Source organism: Diceros bicornis, chromosome 1 (assembly GCF_020826845.1).
Source record: "Diceros bicornis minor isolate mBicDic1 chromosome 1, mDicBic1.mat.cur, whole genome shotgun sequence".
Lineage (NCBI taxonomy): Eukaryota > Metazoa > Chordata > Mammalia > Perissodactyla > Rhinocerotidae > Diceros > Diceros bicornis.
Window position 1 is genome coordinate 22,518,912 of NC_080740.1, and position 22,293 is coordinate 22,541,204.

A 22,293-nucleotide genomic window follows, 5' to 3' on the forward strand; every position below is an offset into this window, starting at 1 on the left:
CGTGGTGTCTTCAGTTGGAGAGAAAATATTATTGCATCTTACCAGTTGTACAGAATTGTAAAATGACTAAATTCTAATTACAATCCTCTATACCTGGAAAGTCAGATGGCCTTCAGACAGGCCTGTTAAAAAATACTCTTAATGTGACATTAAAGCAGCAACTAATCGTCTTTTTAAAAAAGAAAGTCATATAGCATCAACACAGATTATTTAATGATAGAATGCTACATAAACCAGTGCTTTTATAGTTCAGAAATCATCTCTTTTATTTATTAATTCTATCTACTTTCTATTTTCATCTCTGAGTAGGTTAAAATTTTTTGATTATTCTCCTTGCTAACATTTTATCACCAGTAGAAAAAAACCACAAATAATTTGCAAAGTAAAATTACATAAAATATTTCTATAAAAGGTTGGCAGAAAAAAACTTCAATGTGCTAGGTACTGGAAATAACTCAGGGATAATTCTGTTAAAGCAATTTAAAATAGTTATAAGAAAAAAAGAGGTTTTTTCTCATAGAACTTCTTTCTTCACTTTTGTGCTTAATATTCCAGTATCCCAACAGACGTTTTGAAGATTGTGTATTCAGTGGGTGCTCAGACAACAGCAGGATGGAACTACCTTTTAGAGCGATATGAACTGTCAGTGTCAGGTGCTGAAAAAAACAAAATTCTGTATGCATTGTCAACCAGCAAACATCAGGAAAAGTTAATGAAGTAAGTGCATCAATTTAACTAAATTGTTAAAAAATAAACTGACACAAATTCAGTGAATTCACAAAAATTTCAGCCACCAATTTCAAAGGCATAAAATAATTGAATCAGGATTTGAATTGCTTTGATTTTACTTCCAAAAAAATATATAATGACAAAATGCAAATAGTGGAAACAGATATTCTCTAGTTATTAATCGTGTGATTGATATTAGACAAATGGCCATGTTTTACTTTCAGAACCTTGGAGGAAAATTATTGCAAAAATACATTCTTGCATATAAGATGCTAATCAAAGTTCTTTGGAATAATAAGGGAATAAAATTACTGCTAGAAAAAAGTAAAAGTTTAACTGGAACATTAAAAATGTTAGCCAGTAGAGAATTTATTACTGTTTAAATTACACTTTTATCATTCCTCTTTCTCTCCTATTCTTTTAATATATTGGTTGCCTGAGTTAATTTCCATTACAAAACACATACCATGAGACATCAACTGGTTTTTATTTCTTCAGATTAATTGAACTAGGAATGGAAGGAAAGGTTATCAAGACACAGGACTTGGCAGTTCTTCTTTATGCGATTGCCAGAAATCCAGAGGGGCAGCGATTAGCCTGGAATTTTGTAAGAGAAAATTGGACCCATCTCCTTAAAAAGTTGGTATTTATTTACATGTAATGTGTGTTCTTTCACCCAGATGTCTCAGTTGCCTAAAACCAAGTGTAATCAAGTGTCCCTCAAAGCATGTAAATAATACCATTGTTACTCAAATGGTTCAATGAAGAATTGGTTTTGAAACTCACTATCCCAAATTACCCTGTCCAGGTGTAGGGGAGAGGAATGAGAAGAAGGGAACAGCAAACAGATTTCTCTTGTTCAGCCCAGGCAAATAAGAATTACTGGGAGCAAGTATGAGTTGAGTTAAATCTAGTCATCAGCGCCGTCACCCCATCCCCTTCTGGCTCTCTCCCCAACCTGGAAAAGTCCAATGAAGCCATATATAGTGCATCAAACATATTGGGCTTGCTTTGTTAATGCAGTTTTGTTCTGGGGGAAAAACTTCAGGCATTTTGATGAGAGCTAATCCTCACTCCCAGTTCCCCTGTGGAGGTAGCACCATGGAGACCTTGGAGTAGCTGAAAGAAACCCAATCAGAAGTGTTTTGGGAGCCCCCCTCCAAAACTGGATTGGTTGGAGTCTTTTCTGAGTTTCTGCTTCTTGGAGAACTAGAGCTCACTCCACTATGCTTCTGGGCCTAAAATATCCCAGAAAAAAATCAATAATGATAAAATTTCACTGGAATGTACAGGATGGCATTGCTTTATCTCACAACAACCCCCTGCTAAGGTGCTCAGCCATTCCTCATCCAAATCCAAAATGTCCCTTATGAACTGTGTGGAAAATACCCTGAGTCAGAGAGCCGCGCAATTGCTCTGTTCATCTTAGCATCAGGCAGCATATCTGAGGTCAGTGATCCCCCGTTCCTCTTCCTTCTCATTTCTTAGCCATAAAGGATTCAGAATCCTCACAGACAGCTTTTGTGTAAACAAAAGCACATTTCCATCCCTCTCCCAGAACTTGAAGGAGTTGACATCTACATGAGACCAAACAGTTAGAATCTGCTTTTTTTAAAAAAATATATGTTTCCTTAAAGACCCTAACTGGAACCATTGGTTTCGTCGTTTGCATGACTGTCAGTTCCCTCCAGAAATGATCAGACATTTTCCCGCAATGCTGTAGGTTTCCTTTTTAACTGGAAATTATCCTTCTTTCTGACCACATGCAGAGCCTAGACGTGGACCCATTTTCTGAGATGTATCCGTGCTCTGCTTTTCAGCATGAATCCCTTTGACTTGTGGTACAAATTCTCTGTATAAAACACTGGGTGAAGGATGCAGTTTGCGGCTGTGAATGAAAGCTCAACCAAGTAATATTGCACCAATAAATACAATGCTTAAACACAGTGGTGTCCAAAATGGGATGGGGAAGTGTGCAAGACAATACATGAAAGTCCAAGATGAAAATAGTACCACATATATTATTTCTTATCTTAGGCTATTAAATTTCCTTTTTTACCTATAACATAATACATGCGTATAATTCATAAATAAAAATACTTATATTGGTGGGGTGCCGGCCAGTGGCATAGTGGTTAAGTTCCTGTGCTCTGCTTCGGTGGCCCAGGGTTCACGGGTTCCAATCACACCACTTGTCGGGCAATGCTATGGGGGCGTCCCATATACAACATAGGGGAAGATGGGCACAGATGTTAGCTCAGGGCCAATCTTCCTCAGCAGAAAGAGGAAGATTGGCAACAGATGTTAGGTCATGGCCAAGCTTCCTCACACACACAAAAAAAATGTATATTGGGAAGTTCTTGCTCAAAAAATCTTTACTGATGGGATGTATAATCAAAAAAATGTAGAGAACGCTGCGTTAAGCATAAACATAAATTTAAACATAAACATTGCTGAATAAGCTAGTCACATTTTCTAAGAAAGCTTTATCTACATTTTTATTTAATGCTCAAATTTGGTAAATTTTATAGCTTTGGGATTGTACTGGGTGAATATAAGCGTTATTCTTATGGTAATTAATAGTATCTATTTTAATGTACAAGTTTATCATATAGCTATTAATATTTATATTTTTAAAATATGACATATGATATAATGAATGTAAGGCCAGCATTTCTATTACTTAAATCTGAGCAGTTCTTCCTTATTTTCAGATTTGGCTTGGGCTCATTTCCCATGAGACTGATCATCTCTGGCACAACGTCTCACTTTTCTTCCAGGGATGAGTTGCAAGAGGTCTGTGATTTTCTGTTGCTAACAATTTAAAAATAAATGTTCAAGCTGTAGAATTGAAAGTAAACTTAGATGCAATCTTGTTTGAAGTTCTCATTTTATTAAAAGAAAATATGTTGTTTGTCCAATGTCACACAGCAAGTAAATGGAAGGGACAGGACTAAAACCTGACACTTAAAATACATTTGTTCAGAGCATTCAAAATTACCCTTGAGAGATGAGTCCTTATGTATTATTTCATTCATATTGTATCATCGCACAGGAAAGATTACCCTGAAGTTTGGAAGAGTACTTAAAGGTCTTTTTAACAAAACTACTATTGTTGGTAATTCTCGTTGTCTTTTTTTTCCGAGCATTCTAGTGTTTTGCATCTTCTTTCCACAATAAATCTCAAGTTTATTTACCCTTTAAGTAAATTCACAATTCTAGAACTTAAATCCTGGCTCACTACTTACTCTGTGACTTGGCTAAGTCACTTAACCTCTTTACTCGCAGTGTGCTCCCTTATAAGATGAGGATTTATCATTCCTGTCTTACTTATCTATTGTTTGAAGATAAAGTGAAATAATAGTTATCCAAAAAAAGAGAAGAAGAAGAAAACAAGCTTTTAGAGGTTGGCAGAGAAATGCTTGCACCTGTGTTTGTACAATTTGCAAGCTGTTTTGAAACGCTTTAGAAGAGAAAGTGTTTTATGAACCGTGTCAGCAATTCTTTTCTTGCTTCTTTTTCAGGTGAAACTTTTCTTTGATTTTCTTAAGGCCCAAGGATCACATCTGGATGTTTTTCAAATTGTTGTGGAAAACATATCCAAAAATATAAAGTGGCTGGAGAAAAATCTTCCCACTTTGAGGACTTGGCTACTGGCTAGTATTTAAATGATTAATAGAAAGAGATGTGGGCTATGTCTGCATGAAGTCTGCAAAGCTCAAGTCAGAGTTCTAGATATTTCGTCTAACCAGTAAGAAGCCTCAAGAAATCGGCCTGCCCAGCTGCCTGCTCTCAGCTATCTCTAGCTGACAGATGTCTGATGCTGGGGGAGGGGGAAGGGCAGTTCAATAGCCTATTTAAAAGTAAACTTCCTCTAAATAGTGGAGATATAGATATATAGATATATAGATATATAGATATAGCTGTAATAGTTTAGCTGCAGCACAGACTATCTACATTGCCTCACATTATGCCACTATCTTGCTTCTTTGATGCTTTTTTAACCTTGCTTAGTATCCTGGAGTTTGCCCAACCAGTTTTACCTCCGAGGAAAAATAGCCAAACCATAAAAAAATCTATCTTTCCTTTGCATCCTTCCGTCTCCTCACTCTCCCCCTTCAACTCAGCCTGAATAGTTTATTTAATTTCTACCATTTATGGAAAATATGATACAAATTATGAAGCATAAGTATTAGGAAAACAAAGGCTTTGTCACCAAACCTCAGATTCTTAGAAACTAGATGTCCGAGTTTGTCAAGGAAGCCAGGAGGGCCTCTTGGCTTGACCCTCACATTCATAAAGAGCTTCAAGGAAAGCCTTTTGAGGTCATCTCCAAATGAAGTAAAATCTGCAGTCACAGAGGTACAGGAGAGACAGGTCATACCACACCACTTCAATTCACACACTATTGCATTTCTAATAAATCTTTTGAAAGTTGCAGAATTAGATCGTATTGGGTATATTTTGGGTTAAATCACGGTTTAATGTAAATATTTAAATGCATCATCATATTTTGTAACCCAGTTTTAGCATTTCTTCATACTTTAAGGGAAGCTTTTGATCTCTGAAGTGCTTTTCTAGATGCTTCTTTCAATTGTGCGAATAAGGTATTTGGAATAAATAAAGACGACACCACTCTAAATACGGGTAGTAAATTTTAAAAATTCATGATCCCACATATGAATCAGTATAAAAGTACAAATAAGTTCCGGGAAGATTGGAATCAATCCACAGATAACTGACATATCTGGATTATTAAGGGAAGCCGGGGATGTCTGGTTACCCCACCCATTTTGGAGTGATGTCGTGAAGGTTTATAGAGCTTTCTCTGGTGCCATTGTCAGGGACAGGATACCCTTAGGATGGAACAGGGGCATGACCCAATACACATTTTGTTAAGTTTGTTTTCAGATCTTTTCTTGGAATCCTTGAAGCATCTTTGACTCTAGATTTGACCTGGTCATGATCCTACCAAGGTCTGTATAACACCTACGTGATATCCCTCTAGAATTATTTGTACTTTAATATAAGGAAGCTGAAAGAGTAAAGAATACTATTTTTTTCCACCAAGATAATATGTAAATTAAGCAAAGCAATAAAATATGTGAGTTTCCGTAGCACTGTGCCATCATTTCCATAAATAAGCAAAGTTCTTTCTTTTGGGTAGTAACTTGTCTATCATAAATTTCCAAGTTTTTAATTCTCTTCCTTTTAGTTCCTTATTTAAATATATTTGTAATTTCCCAGATTCTTAAGAATTGAGTCCAGAAAGTAGCAATTTTATAATTTGATGAGAATTACTGTGCCAATAATGTTTTACTGAATAAAAAGTTTTTGAAAAAGAAATGTATTGTACTTATTAGTGTGATATTTCAAAACTTTTATGGTGGATGCCAGACTTCCAATACCAAGACTGGGCTAAAGTTACTTTTACTTTCTTTTACCCCAAATGAACAAAGAGGTTGTGAAAAAGTTGTATACAAGATTATGAATAGATGATGGAATGAGCAGACACTTCTCCGTGCCTCCCTGATTCCCCACAGAGGCCCTGGGGGGAATTTTGTGATCTCTGCAGCCCACTCAGTATGAGAAATCTTCCAGATCAGGGGAGCCCAGAACTAATGGCTTACTCCCTTTTAGGCTCTGTGTGGGGGAGAACAGGTGCTTCAGCCCTCAGGAGTCCAGTTTACCACTATGATAGGAATTTCTTGTCCTACCTCCTGTGCTTACTTCTGCCTTTCATTTCTTGCTGTGTCATTGGGTCTATTTGAGGTTCCAGAGAAGCAAGTCTGGCCAAGAACCACTACAAGAGATTCTGATTTTCTGAGGGAAGTTCTTGGGGTTTTTTTATTTTTGTTTTTGTTTTTTTGAGTAGAGGAGGGGTTTATTCTATCCCAAACTACAAGGGGGAACTCCAAAAAGTCACGGAGCTAGTTTTCCACTTGAACACGAATGTCTACCAAACACAAGTTTGTTTAAAATGGCCACATTTTTACTCTGCAAAATCCCTGTACTTATATTCATTATTGACTCTCTTTCTTCCATTTAACCGTGTGTCACTATTTTTTGTTTCAACATATAATGGTTTACAACTTTTACATTTACAGACTTGAAACCAATCATCCATTATATTGTCTGCTTCCTGAAACCTAAAACTCATCAAAGTCATGTCTCCAAATCATAAGGAAGAAAAGGTGGAAAGGATTATGAAAGAAGTGGATTTGCTAGGTTGAAGTGTATGTGTATTTTGTATAATCTAATATTTTAATAGATAGTGTCAGATTATTTTCCTGAAAGGAAGTATTAATTCACTTTCTTCTTACCCCTATATCCTGTACTTGTCAGTACCAAATGTTAATCTCTTGTATCTAGTAATACTTTCTATGGTAAAGTACAGTTTCCTCAGATATTTACACAGCTTTGCCACTAGATTGTTTTGACTGACATTTGCCTGATGGATCTTTTTGTATCCTGTTTGATTTTTTTCTGTATCATTTCGTTTTAGATGAGACTATTATAAACAGACTATACCTGATATTTTGTTTCCTATTATGTTCCCCAACTTGGGCAGGCCCTGGACTTTGTCATCTGTCCCCTCTACTCTCAAAGACATAGAAACTGAAGCTTCAGATGCCCTCAAGGTGAAAGTTGACTTCAGCCTTCTGCTTACCCGTCACAGTTCCTGCCTTCACTTAGTTTTCAATCCACGAGTATTCCTTACTGACTTTCCAGGTCATCAATGCATTAAAACAATTTAAAAATATATTTTATTGTACATTTTTAGTTATTTTTAGCAAGAAGGTCAGTCAGGGTACCTAGTCTAGTGTATTCTCAGAAGCCATAATAATTTATTTTCCAATATGCAAATGCCTAACACTTTTACGTAAGAGGCTCCTTAGGATGGAAATTGTTTTGCATTATTGACTGAGTAGTATTGATTTCCCATAAATAAGGTTGTGGGGTGCCTAACAGTGCATCATATTTAGGAAGTTAGCAGGATAGAAAGATCATTTGTTCAGGATTCAAATCTGGAAAATTTTCCAATATTCATGGGGAAAAAGGGTTAGAAAGTCTGAGAAATGCAGACTTTAACAAGAAAAACATTTCTATGTTTTAATCACTTCTGCAAACTTTACTTTGCAACTCTAACTTCCAGATCGTTTGCTCATTTGTTCTCCTTTCCCCAAAAGTCCTTATCTTCTACACGCTCCCAGACAAGGTTGGGAAACTGGTTTTGTTTTCTTAGCACGTGATTCATTAATTCTCATCTTTAGGTATTAACATGCATGATTTCCCAGACTTCAAAGTTCACATCTCCCTCTGTTGAGTTATGCCATATTTCTTTCTTTTGATATAACACTTTAGGTTCATACTTCTGTAGGGAATTCTCATGTTAATACCACCTGGCATGTCCCTCTAGTCATCCGAACAATGCCCCAGTTATAATTACAAACCTCATCTTAAAGTAGGCAGAGTAAATTGTCTATGAAAAGACTTAAAAGATACAAAGGACATTATTTCTCAGTTTTAAAACTATATTCTCCTTTAAAAACTGTTTTCTAGCAAAAAAAAGTTTGGAAATTCTATCTTAATTCTAGTATTTTGAGTTGGGGTTGGAAAAAGGATAGAAAGAACCCTCCAAAAACTCAAATATGGAAAAAGGCAGGGATGAGGGTGGGTGAACTTTTTCTAAAAGAGCAACAATTGTCTCCATGGCAGAAGGCTGCTGGCGTATAATTTTATTTCCTTTCTACTCAAACCTCCAGGTGTAGACTCAAAGACTAAAAGTAGGAATCTCAGAAGGACAAACAGGGCTTTTTAGCTGGTAAGGGGTAAACAGGTAGAGAGACTTAAGCTGATAAGTGTTGAAGAAAAAGTCTGGTCTGAAACAACTATGTACAATCTATGTGAACCAGACAGAGCCCACAGGAGTCAGACCCTATGTCCTTGGTGAGTTGATTCAGCTCACACTCAGAGACTGAATCAGGGTGAATTAGGCAACAATGAATAATTTGTTGGTTAATGCGAGAGGCCAGATAACATTTAAAGATTTGTATTTGTTTATTCTTGTTCTAAGTTGTTCCTGATCTATAGATAGTAGTTATGACACTAATGATCAAAGCAGTGTTTTAAAAACAACGTTCTATATTCTAGAAAAGCCATTACCAGATAGGAAAAGCACATTATTCTCCTACTTTCAGATAACTGCTTCTCTGGGAAGCCTAGCTGTTTGGATTTTAAGACCAAGGGGAATATACCAACTGTTGGCTCCTCCATCTCACTAAGGACCTAGAAAGATATAATACCTGCAGTGTTGGCCTTGCAAATCCAAATCTAAAAAGTGCTACCTAAAAAAATACCTCATAGATTTTTTTCAAAATATATCTCTCCTTATCCAGTTGCTTTCTCTTCTATAATTCCACCTTTAGACTCATTCCTTTGAGCTAATAAAAGTTAAAATATTAAATTGTAACTCATTAGTCATGCTTCAGTGTAACTTTGTTTTTTAATTAATACTTATTTCTTTACAGCTAGCTGAGAAAGGGGCCCTAAAAAGAGAGAAAGGACCTCGAAGCTGGGAGAGAGGATGGGAGGGGGGTGATTCTGGAATGAAGGCAATAGCCTAGAAAGTACTGGTTGGGTAGGAAGCTCTGGAAGGCAGTATCTGTCACTTACTCAAGGGTGTTGTATACAGACGGCATTTGATAAATATTTGTTGACTATATGAAGCAGCACTCAGAAGTGAGGGAAGAAAATACAAAATGAGACCTAGGAGACTCAGAGACAAGCTTACTTCGAAGTTTTGCCTCAGGCTTGTCCTGCTGGTACATGATTGTATATTTCTGTGTCATGTATTATGCATTATATATATATTCTGTGTGCTTGTCCTGATTGGCCCAATGTATTGTAAGTGCATTAAAAGCAAAACTGTAGCTCCTGTTTTGTTTTTAGTTCTCTTTGGTACTCTGTACAACATGGGCACTCCACAAATGTTGCTGACTGATGACAGCCTGTGCTGGCAGCCATCAGCCAGAGGGAGGAAAAAAGCATCTGAGTCAGCCGAGAGTCAGCCAAGAATCACAGTCAAGTGTAATTTTCTGCATAAATATTACAGGACCTTCTCATGCTCAAAAACAAACAAAAACCTGATGGACACATTTTATGGGAACAAACCTCAGACAGGCTCTATTTCAGCATAGCTGTAAGAAATAAAGGAAAATGAAAACTGAATCAGTATCTTCAGGAAGACAAACATCTCTCTAGAAAGAGCAAGTCAATCAAAAATTCCAGCTAGAGATAATTTCTAAAAATATTTTTTATATCTTCTGACTTTCATAGAAGGACTATGATTGGCTTTCGTGGCTGGAGCAGGCTCCACCATCCCTGCCACTTCCTGGCCTAGTTAGATCTCATCTGATACAGGGCTTAGACGTCAACACAACACCAAAAACTTGGTTTCTTCAGAACATCATTATTTTAAATTATCAGGTTGGAATATGTCAGCATTATACAAATTTGTTTGCTCTCACGTTATAATTTGTGATTCTAAACTTTTTTGCATGCAAATCTACATGGTATTAAAGTGTCACAATTCACATTTAATAGGAATAGCAAATACATTTTTTGTGTGTGTGTGTGTGACAAAGATCAGCCCTGAGCTAACATCTGCCAATCCTCCTCTTTTTGCTAAGGAAGACAGGTTCGGGGCTAACATCCGTGCCCATCTTCCTCCACTTTATGTGGGACGCTGCCACAGCATGGATTGACAAGCGGTGTGTCAGTGCGCGCCCGGGATCCGAACCCAGGGGCCTCCGAAGCAGAGCGTGCGCACTTAACTGCTACGCCACGAGGCCGGCCCCAGGAAATGCATTTTTAAGCCTTATTTTGTGCCAGTCTCTGTTTAAAGCACTTTCAGTGTGTTAATTCATCTTATCCTTACAACAACCCTAAGAACAGGGTATTTGTCCTCAGGTTACAAAGGAAAAATGAAACCCAGGGAGGTTAAGCAACTTGCTCCAGTCACAGTGGCAGTGGTTTTTAGTATATTCACAGAGTTGTGTACCTGTCAATATGGTCAACTTTAGAACATTTCATCACCCCAACAAGAAATCCTGTACCCATTAGCAGTCACTTCCCATTCCTCATTCCCTTCTGTCTTAGGCGACCACTAATCTACTTTCTGTCTCTATAGATTTGCCTCATCTGGACATTTCACGTAAATGGAATAATATAATATACGGTCTTCTGTAACTGGCTCCTTGGACGGACATTTGTGTTGTTTACAGTTTTTGGCTATTACGAATAATGCTGCTATGAACAGTCATGTAAATTTTGTGTGGACATAAATTTTCAGTTCATTTGGGTATATACCTGGGAGTGGAATTGCTGGATCATATGGCAACTCTACGTTTAAACTTTGGAGGAACTGCTAGACTGTTTTGCAACACAGCTGCCCTATTTTATATTCCCACCAGCAGTGTATGAAGGTTCCAATTTCTTTACATCTTTGCCAACATCTATATTATCTGGCTTTTTGATTCTAGCCATCCTATGCCTATGCCTAGCCATATCATGAAGTGGTATCTCATTGTGGTTTTGATTTGCATTTCCCTCGTGGCTAATGATACTGAACATCTTTACATGTGTTTATTGGCCATTTGTATATACTCTTTGAAGAAATGTCTATTTAGATCCTTTGCCCATTTTCAATTGGATTGTCTTTTATTATTAAGTTGTAAGAGTTCTTCTATATTCTAGATACAAGTCCCTTGTGAGGTATATGATTTGCAAATATTTTCTCCCATTCTATGAGTTGTCTTTTCACTCCTTGATGTTATCCTTTAAAGCTAAATCTTTCCTGATACTTACCTTCCACCTTATTTCTATTAGAAAGCTATTATGATGAGTTGAATTGTGTCCCCCCTCAAATTCATATGTTGAAGTTGTAACCCCCAGTACCTCAGAATGTCACTTCATTTGGAAATAAGGTCATTGCAGATGTAACTAGTTAAGATGAGGTCATACCGGAGTAGGGAGAGCTCCTGATCCAATATGACTAGTGTCTTTATTAAAAGGGGAAATATGGACACAGACGTGCACACAGGGAGAATGCCATGTGAAAACTGGAATTATGCTGCCACAAGCCAAGGAACTACCAGAAGCTAGGAGAGAGGCCTGGAACGTATCTTTCCCAGGTGCCTTCAGAGGGAGCATGGCCCTGCTGACACCTTGACCTTGGGCTTCCAGCCTCCAGAGCCATGAAACAATAAATTTCTGTTGTTCAAGCCACTCAGATTGTTGTAGTTTTTTACAGCAGCCCTAGCAAACTAATACAAATGCCTAAGATTTATTTTTCCATTTTGAGTAGTTAGTAGTAGTAGTAGTTAGTCCAAGAGTAGTTACTTTCAGGTCAAAATTCAAAGTTTAGTAGTATATCATTTCTTAGTTTATAATCCTTGTTATATTCATCAATTATATGAAAAATTACACTGAATTGGGCTCTACTTTTCCTGTACAAGTGTTTTAGGGTTTTTAAAAAATATCAAAATATTATTAAAATATATGGTGTTTATAACATTTAGTGGACATTTTAGGTGCCTACCTGACATTTTAGTTGCTTAACCCCGTTTTTCTCTTCTGAATAAGAAAAATGGTTTTGTTCAAGTCCCTCCTCCTCCCCCATATGAAACAGGGGAAGTGATCCTCAACTCAGCACTCCTAACTCTACTTTGTCTAAGAAAGCATTCACGGTAACCCTCTTTTCATTTCCAGTGATTGGTTTAGAAATATACAAAACACAGTTCTGGCAAATAAAACCTTAGGAGAATCCTAACAGGGGATTTCTGAGAAAAGTTTCCTTGCTCTTAAGAAAGAGACACCAAAAAAAAAGGGGGGGTTCCCACTTCCTGTCCTGTTGCATCCACCTTTTTGACCACATGGCACTTGGTCTTTCAGAAAATTGCTCACAGAGTAGACAGAGTGAGAAGCTGGGTTCTTGATAAGGCTGAGGAGCTGTGACTGGAAACTACCTTATCTCTGGACTATGTGAGATGATAAATTTCTTTATTGTTTAAACAAGTTTGATTCAACATTTTGGTTTTTGTAGTCCAACGCACTTGAGCTACTATATAACTGTTCCTTTCTAATAACCTTTCAGTTTATTTAGCTGAATCTTTTTGCTAAAGATTAAATTCTGCAAGAACTCTCTTGGATATTTATTCTGCTTTCCTTAGTGCTCTAAACATTTCTTAATTTATTATAACTTCAAACATCACTAATTGATGCAGAGCATGTATGCTGCAAATGGGTTACAAGGGTGATGAGATATTGACCCCTCTGGTCCTCGAGGTGGCTGGGTAGAGTCTGGAGTAGCTGAAAACCTCATGGTGGTCATCTGGGCAGCAAGTAGCATCCTCCATTTATTCAAGAACGCTGAACAAATATCATTTTCAAATGTGTATACTGAATTAATATATTGTTTATTGCTTATTTCAAAATAATTAGAAAGATTAATAATGTTAAACCTAAAGTTGACATGGAATATCAATAAATTAAATTGGAATATCAATGAAATAATTAATGGAATAGCCTTCTAGTAGCCTGAAGTTAGCTATATTTCTCTTTACTCCATATCCCTTTTGTGGATTATTGTCATCCACCCTAATTTCCCTGTGGGAACAGGGAAGCAACAGCAACCTCCAGAGCACTGGTTTAGAACACAGACCACCTGAGTTCCAGTTTATGTCTGCCACCGGACTGTGAGTAAATCCACTAACCTCTCTAGACCTTTCTTCCCTCATGTGCTAAATTGAGGCTTGGATTAGCTGATCCTTTGCAGACCAAGTGCTTTATTTTGATGAAAAAAAATGTTCTTGTATTCATCGATTAGCAACTTTGTTGCTTTATAGATAAATGCTGTTTGTTATTCAAGGAGCTCATATTTCTCCTTTCATGCTATTTATTATATATTATAATTAACCCTCCAAATTTTTGGTTTTCAAATGTTAAATGGTAGACAGCAAGGATCCCCAAAATAGTAGATGAGTATAGTAGATAATGTCACACTCTTTCCTCTGATAATGAACAGTAACTTCATAACAATTTAAGTATCATTATGCCCATTTAACGTATCATTATGCCCTTAAAGAGGAAGTTCTGTGTGGGAGGATAGGAGGAGGTTAAAGACTGAAACACAATGGGTGTCAGTAGTGAATTTGTAAAATTGTGTTCCCTCAAAAAGGCTTGATGGAGACAAATGTAAAAGAGTATTCAAAAAAAGAAAAAAAAAGAAAAACCAGAATAAAACAAAACAAAATTCATTATCATTCTTTTGAGGGTAGGTAGGATTCTTAACCATTTTGGGTTTGTTTACTCTTTTTACTTTCAATATAAAACCACAAGTCTTTACATGTTCCTTAATGTCTTTGTGTGTGTGTGTGTGTGTGTGTGTGTGTGTGTAGGAATGGGAGGGATAGGATGCAAGAGGTTGGCAAAGAGAGGATAAAGAAGTTATCTCTTTGTCAAAGAAATCTTGGAAAGACATCATGCTCCACCTATATTTGCCATTGCAATGGGGAAGCATTTTTACCCCAAGTCTCCACTGAATTAAAGTATTTAAGACAAAACACAAGGTAACGTGTTTCACACTTAGAAGCATGACAGACTCCAGCTTACAGGTGAAGTGAGGTGATTTGACAAGCTGTGGAGTTTTAAATATCTCTGATACTAAGTGCCTTGGCTGCAAAAATAACTCCAAAGGAACATGACATGACCTAAAATATAGGGAAGAGCCTTTTATCTAAGCAATACAACGTGTGGGGTCCTTTTAACAAAATCCAGCCCTGCACAGACTCTATAATATCTGAACACAGATTCACCAGCCCTTGTGGTTCACTTTCTATTTTTGGTTATGAAGTGCCCTTGTGTGTGTGTGGGGAGGACGGGGGACGGGGAGGGCAGGTAGCCTAAGGGCTCTGATTATCTTTAACACAGTGAGGAGAGAGAAGCTTTGAGGTATCATATGATACAGACACCTTCTCTTTACCCATCACAAACACACCATTCAATATAGAGAGGTCCTCTGGAAGAGTTTTCAATACTGTAAGTGAACTAGAACTCTAAATACCATTGCATCCGTTCACATATTTATTCAAAAATTATTTATTGCATACTTATCTAGAGATTAGGAGGCAGCCCTTTAAAAAGGCAATGACACTGCCTTCACGGAGCTGGCATTCTTGAGAGGGAGACTGGTAATAATGAAACAACAAACAAAAACATTTTTTTAAAGAGTGATGAGTGAAGAAAATAAAGCAAGGCCCAGTCTTTATAGACTAGACGTTTGTGGCTAATTTCAGTCGTGTGGTCAGAGAAGTGCTCTCTGCAGAGGTGACATTTGAGCTGAGACCTAAATGACAAGAAGAGACCAGCAGGCAAAGTACCAGAAGGAACAGTTCTTGCGCAAGGAATGTGCAAAATGAATGGTTAACAATGCTGGATGGAACTTGGTGACTTCCAGTAACTGCGAGAAGGCCTCTGTGGCAAATCTTCGTGAGCACGTGTAATAGATGAGGTCCCAGAGTCAGGTAAGGAGTTTCACTTTTTGTGTGCGCGCGACTGGTATTCATTGGAGGTTTTAAAGCGGGAGTGGGAAGTGGGTGGTTAAATACAATTGACATTTAAAAAATACAAGATTGCAAAATACAATATTGCACTTCGATTTCACTTCTTTGAAACCTAATGTTTAATTCCCGTGCGGGTCAAAAGAATACCCGGCCGTCCCTGTTTGCCCAGGCTGTTTACGCTGGCCGCCGGCTTGTTTGCACCCGACGCCCTGCTGTTGACAGCCTCAGAGGAGCGTGTGACAGTTGGCAGGCGCAGTGAGGCAACCGGAGCCAAGTCGCTGCGGGGGCCGGGGCTGCGGGCGCGGAGGAGGGAGAGGAGGCGGCGGCAGCGCTCTGGAAGGGTCCAGGCCTCCGCTGCGAGCGTGGCGGCGACGCGCACACCGAGGAAGGGATGAGGAAGCGGGCCCCGACTCAGGGGGCCCCAGGTTGTTCCAGCCTGAAGGTTCGCCGTGTCAGCTCGGATTTGACATTGGAAACAATGGTGGCTCGGAGATGGAGGCTACGGCGCGAGTGCTGGGGGCGTGCAGGCGACTAAGGGAGTTTCCGTTTCTCGGGCCTAGCCCCGCCCCGTCTGGCCGCGGGCCCCGGCGGCGCACCCCCGGGAGCCGCAGGTGTTGATTTAAGGGTCGGCTGGGGCAGGCCTTCTGCCCACATCCTGCGGCGCCCGCGGTCCCCGGCGGATCCAGCGCCGGGTTTTGTGACCCGCCTGCATGTAGAGGCCGCGCCCCGAACCAGCGCGGGCGCTCCCGGCCTCGCGGGGGGCCCCGCCCTCCCTTCACTCTCCAGGCCTCCACCGCTAGGGACCACTGTGCTGTGGGCGGGCTGCCCTGCAGAGACATCCCTCAGCGCCTGCTCCCTCGGGCCTTGGCAGAGTGGGCTCCCCGGAGCCAGCCTCCCCAGGGAAACCGAGCTTCGCAGTCCGGGCAGCGACCGTCGCCCGCAAGCTCCTGCTCTGCCTTCAGATCTCGGCTCCCAGCGAGGCCTCTCTACACCAAGTTATGCGAATTAGCTACCCACTGACTCTGCATCACGTCACCCCGACGTAATGCTCAGCGGGACATTTATTTCAGTCTCATGTGTCTTCTGTGTTTATTGTCTGTCTCTGGAGTGTCCGCTCCACGGGGCAATAACCGTGTTTTGCCGGCGGAGTATCGGGTTCCCGGCGCCTAAGAACCGCCAGGCCCGGAGGCAGTAGGTCGTCACATTTGCTGAATGACTGAACTCTGTTCTGGGCCCTGGAAGAACAGACCGGCCTGCCCGCCTGGCGGGGCGGGGCTTGCTCAGGCCACGCCCACTGGCCCGCCCCAGCTCTAGCCCGCCCCTCCCCCTCCTCCCCCAGGAGTCAGCCGGGGCTGCGCGGCGCTGTTCCCGCTAGCCTCCTTCGCTCTTTCTGCAGCTGTCGCGAAAACCCGGAGCCGCGGAACCTCAGAGCGGCGGAGCGGCGCCGCCCCTCGCGGCACCTCCCCGCAGCCCTCGGCGGCCGCGCTGGGCATGCTCAGTCGGCAGGGCCGCTTCAGCTCTCGGAGCAGGAAGCTTGGGCGCTCCGGCTGTAAGGAGCCGCGGCGGGGGGAAAATGGAGCCCTTCACCAATGGTGAGTGGGCAGCCGGAGGCGCCGGGGCCGGGGCTCTCTGGGGCCCAGAGGGTCGTGGGCGGTCGTGACACGCGGGGTCGCCCCCACCGCGAGTTTCCCGAGAGGGTTTGGGGGCGGTGGAAGGGGACTGGGGGAGGCAGCTGGAGGCTCGGGGGGCGGGCAGCGGCCGGCGCGGGGCCGGGGGCCGGCGTGAAGGTCAGGGCCACCGCCTGCCGGGTAGGGGGGCGCCGGCTGCGGCCGGACCCGACGCTCCGCTGCGCGCCAGGTGGGCGAACGGCAAAGTTTGGGCTGCTGTGTGCAGGGGAGGGGGCGGCGGGAAAGTTGGCAGGCCGGGTCTGTCCCCGGGGAAGGCGGTGTCGGCCGCGGCTCTCGGGCACGAAGGGTTAAGCCGCGGCCCCTGCCAAACCCAACTTCGGTGGTGCGCCAGGAGCTGTCCGCCTGTCCTTCAGCGAGTTGCTGGCGTGACTTTTCCTATGAGGACGGGGTGGGGGTGGGGGGCTGGGCAGCCTGATTTAGGAGAAGGAAGAGAAACTTGCGGCGAGACTCGCTCACCTCTGCTCATGCCAGGGAGGTGCCTGCCCGCGCTGTCACCCTCCTGTCTGGGGCTGAGGCTCTCCGCAGGGCGCTCAGGCTTCCTTCCCCCGGCTCCCGATAATACCAGTTTTTCAGTCCAAGACTCATTGACTGTCAAGGGTCCGTCACGGTGATATCACAATGTGGCTTGAGGCGACAGTCAGAGCAGCAGCCTGCAGGATGCCTTGCCAACAGCCACAGCCCTTTACTGAATGGAGACAATAAATCCCACCTTGGTTAAAACGATGGCTTTTCTTTGGACCAGAAGTGCCCGTGTCACAATATAGGGGTGAGATATCTTACTATTTTGTGACTTTGGGTATATGGATTCCTTTTTGGGATAGAAAGTAGGAAAACTGCTAGGGAGAATTCATACTAGAATTAGAGGATTCACTCTCTAGTTGACGTGTTTTCCTGCGGGTGGTTGGTTACTTCAGGTGGATAGTTTGTCACATTAATAGAAGCCAAAGTCAGTTGCCACCAAAGAAACAGAAACATTGTCCACTATAGTATCCCAAACCCCAGCCAGACTTTGTGGTATGTCGTGCTTCATTTATGGGACTGTGAACTACTCGTTATATTCTCCCCGTTCCTAATTCAGAATGCTTCATTCTACTGCCATCTTCCTGTCTGTACTGTTTAATTAGGCTTAATGATGACAACTTTAATTCCGAATTTTCTTTCTCATTCAGGTTCTATGTGTAATTACTAAGACTCTAAGAATAGTTTGGTAAAGTTGCTAAGAGAACTAAGGAAGATTTGAGTTGAAAGGAACCTTAGAGACCATCTAGTACTTTAGTGTAAAATATGTTTAATACAAATTATTAAATCTTTTCAAATGAATATTCCAAGGCTTTTTCTTTGTTCTAGGTAGAATGCTTGGAGCTTCCACGTTTGTAGGATTTTAAGTGTGAAATTAAAAAAAAAACTCGCCACAACAAGGCTGAGTCACCCATTTGGTCAAGATTATTGCTAGCTGATTTGGTGAACCTGTGCCTAAAGAATAAAAGTATATTCTCAAGTCCTAAAATTGGGTCCTTTTCTCCCCTCTTAGAATATGCGCCTCCAGATGTGAATATTTGAAAATTGTCACATTTGGGAGGGCAATGGAAAAGTCCCAGAGAGGAGAACAAAAAAGAAGCAATGCTTCAACTTTCATGTAGGAAATTGAATTCTTAATCCTTTCCAATCTATCTTCGAGATTTTCAGAGTCTGTGCTGGAGACGATTTGGCAGTGCATCACTTTAGTTAATGTGTTAATCACTACTTGAGAGGCTTATCTAGTGTCCTTTAACAAGGAGAATAGAAACTACAACATCTAAAGTCAACAAGAAATTAGCTCCTAGAAATTTGAGGTGCTTTTCAGGTTTAAGGAGGATTGGTTATTTATTTCAGAACTTTTGAAGGATAGCTGTAGAATTTTCTGGTGTCTTCAAACAGGTTATGATACAGTGGGCGGTATGTTTATCTTTGTACTTAATCCTTTTGAGTACAAAAGATATGTACATCTAGTTCTTCTCCCTTAGGTCTGGGCGTTCTGGTGCAGAGTATTTCATTATCCATAGAATTTATGATTGCAGGATTTATCAAGCTTGGTATTGGCTTTTGTTACACATTCATCCTCTTTCAATAAAATCTTCACCACTTAACTTGCTCATATGTCCCTATATATGGAGAGGTGTGAGAGCTAACAAAAACAGTTTGAGTAATTCAGGATGACATATCTTGCATCAGTTAAAATCTTGTCAGTGGTTTCACCCTCTGACCTCTAAATTTGTAAAGGAGGCACATTTAGTTTCTGTTTTGTCATTCTGGCTTTCAGTACTTCATCTGTTCCAGTAGGGCGTTCTGTACTTCCCTTGTTTTCTGTCAAAACTTGCTGCTGGTATGGCTCATTTTTCTTGCGCCTTGCTCTCTGCCTGCTGATAATGGGTTCATTTGATGAACATCCTGTCCAGGTAGCATACTGCTGTAACACAATTAATATGCACATCTCCAGAAAGGGCATATAAGGAGGGACCTTAGTGCCAAGAATTCCCATTTGGCTCGGGAAGTATTTTTGGTCTTGCCCTTGGCTGGGACTGCTGACTATTAGCTGAAGACTGGGTATCCCGCCTGGCTTTGGATCTTTGGTGACTTTTTTATGGGGAGGGAGATGTGCTAGACCAGTACTCAAGATTAGTTTGGCAGTGGCTATTATGTCCCGTTAGTCAGGTAGAGGTGAAACTATTAGCAAGTAATGATTTATGTATTACCAGAAAAACAAAAAACAAGTTGATGGCAACTCTCCAGGTCTTTTGATAGATGTACTAGATTAGGGCAAGTAATTATTTGATAATTGTCGAGCTTTATTTGTCCTCATTTGCATGCAGGGTTAGGGTATTTCAGAATAACTTAAGTTCATGTTAAAGAATGTAAAGGCCAGGGTTCACTCTAAGAAGCTAATTGAGGAGGTTTGAGGAATCTGCATTGGGCCTAGGAATCTGCAACTTCATTTTGAGGATACTAGAAGTATTCACCAGAAGGGAGATTTTGAGAAAGTTATTAGGTAAGCAAATTCAGGATTTAGAGGCATATTGATAGAGAAGGACTTTTTCTTTTCGTATATATATATATATGTATATATATACGTATGTATATATGTATATACACACACACGCATAAATATATATATACACACATGCATAAATATATGTATACACACACATATATGTATACACACATATGTATGTATATATTTTTTCCCTATGCTTTCTAGTTTGTAGTATAGTCTGAACTAAATCTAAAGGGTAGAAAAACATTGATATTTTGAAGTCCCAATACTGCAAACATAATTTAAACAGTTTGTCATTTTTTTCATATGAACGAAGCCCCCAGGAATCACTTTAGTACTACAACCTGGTGCATAATCAAACAAGGGGGACTTTCCTGTCTTACAAAACTATTTTTGTTTTCGTTTTCAGAGTGGCATCCAATTGAAAGTAATTCCCAACTTCTAAAATGGGAAGTATGGACAACTAATTAGATATTTGTGGGTTGTAAGGCAGTATAAAATTGTGATTTCATCTTTTTATCTTACAAATAACAGTTGTGCTATAGGTAAGCATTTCTTTTTTACAAAAATTTTTAGCATCATCTGTCAAAAATGTGAGCTTACCGCATTTTGCTTATGTATATTTTTCTTTTGTTCTATGATAAATTACCACATGGAGAGAAAACCCTTAAGAAATGGAAGATCATAGCTTCTCTATGTGATAGAATATAAGTTAAATTATGTTTTTATCCTTCTGTCTCAAGTTTTTTATGTCAGTTAAGTGAAATAAGACAATATAGGAATCGAGCATTAACATCATTTACTAGTCTAAGGTTGAAGCTGTAACTAAAAACCAATCCAGTTTTTAAGGAAAGCAGTAGTGGAAAAGTTCTTTGCTTTACATAACAACTTCTGAAAAAGAGTGTCTTGAGACAAGGTAGACAGCATATTTTAGAAATGATTAAAACCAGTGATTATCATTTATCTGTAGATGATCTTTGAGAACTCAGCCTGAAAGATATATAACCAGAAAGATTGGTTATAAGGAAATAAGGAAATTGGTTATCAGGTTATAAAAAATAAGCAAGGGGTGGTTGCCTTCTCAGTAATTCAGTCAAACACCATTTTTTGAATGTCTACTTAAAAGCAGATTTTCTGCCAGGCATAGTTACGAAAAATCCTCAAACCTGTCATCAGATAATGCTTACCTCAACAAGAGAAATTAAATGGAAGAATCTAGTTTTGTTTTCATGCTAATATAAAGATATAGACATATAGAAGAAGTAAAAAAGCAAGAAAACTTTAAGAAAATTTTCTAATTATGAAATAAATGTACAGAATTGACTTTATAAACTGTTCATATAACATCTGTCACTCGTAAGTTTACATTTCTAATGATTTAGTGTATAGAAATGATTTACATTTCTAATGATTTCCTGCTGGGAAACAACAGCATTTTGAACCTTCTCTGTGAAAGCATTAGGAAATTGAGATATGGAGGAGTTTGGCCAAGGTTACCCTAGATGTTGGATGGAGCTAGATTAGGCCCATGGTTCTTGGCTGTTGAGATGAGGACAGTGCAGCCATGTTTTCTGTCAATTACTTACCTCATGTCTTGAAAACCGTAGGAGGAGCCTTTCTGTAATACTATTGGGGCAACCAGAGAAAGTCTGTTTGTTTTAATTTGAATCCCTGAATATGCACCTTTTCTGATTGTTCACAGGAAACCAGAATTGGGAATGGAGGGAAATTTTGGAGCTCTTGTGGTGGTATAGCTCCTTTTATATCTAATGTCCAGTGTAGAGAAGGCTGCTCATTGCCGTGGTGTTTCTGTGCAGTAAATGTGACAGGAGGAGTTCCTGTGTCTGTGGAAGGGTGGTCAGGATTCCCTGGTAACCTGATTCAGTTGTAATCCATTTGTGATTGTCTTGGGAGCACCTGTAGGGCTTTGAATCCAAAGATCTTTAGGGAAAATTGAGACTTAAGACAGTTAGTGATGAAGAAGAAAGAAAATAGAGATTTAAGGTAAAGGAGGAAGCTGATAGGCAAAGATTTTCAAAATGGTCATACCTTGAGGCTTGCAAGTCTTTGGCTTAAAAGTGAGCTTAGTTTGCATAGCAGGACACTGTTGTATGAGGTTGAAAGATAGAGTTAGAGTTGGAAGGGGGAGGTAGGTGGGTCTGAATTGAGGGTTGAGAGGGTGAATGAGTTACGACTGGCATTTGGAGGCCCTGGAAGGAAA

The 22,293-nt window shown here is 40.2% G+C and overlaps 2 protein-coding genes across 2 annotated transcripts in view; both read left to right on the top strand.

Annotated features, from left to right (window-relative positions):
- Positions 1-5,749, top strand: part of ERAP2 (endoplasmic reticulum aminopeptidase 2) — a 40,789-nt gene extending 35,040 nt beyond the window's left edge. Inside the window, exons 16-19 of the mRNA XM_058533908.1 lie at positions 556-717; positions 1,228-1,368; positions 3,444-3,525; positions 4,254-5,749. Coding sequence (XP_058389891.1) covers positions 556-717; positions 1,228-1,368; positions 3,444-3,525; positions 4,254-4,397 — 529 coding nt within the window. The 3' untranslated portion in view covers positions 4,398-5,749. The remainder of the gene's footprint in view (positions 1-555; positions 718-1,227; positions 1,369-3,443; positions 3,526-4,253) is intronic.
- An 11,089-nt stretch (positions 5,750-16,838) lies between these two features.
- LNPEP (leucyl and cystinyl aminopeptidase) overlaps positions 16,839-22,293 on the top strand; it is a 93,738-nt gene continuing 88,283 nt past the window's right edge. Inside the window, exon 1 of the mRNA XM_058534643.1 lies at positions 16,839-16,945. Within this exon, the coding sequence (XP_058390626.1) occupies positions 16,927-16,945 (19 nt within the window). The 5' untranslated portion in view covers positions 16,839-16,926. The remainder of the gene's footprint in view (positions 16,946-22,293) is intronic.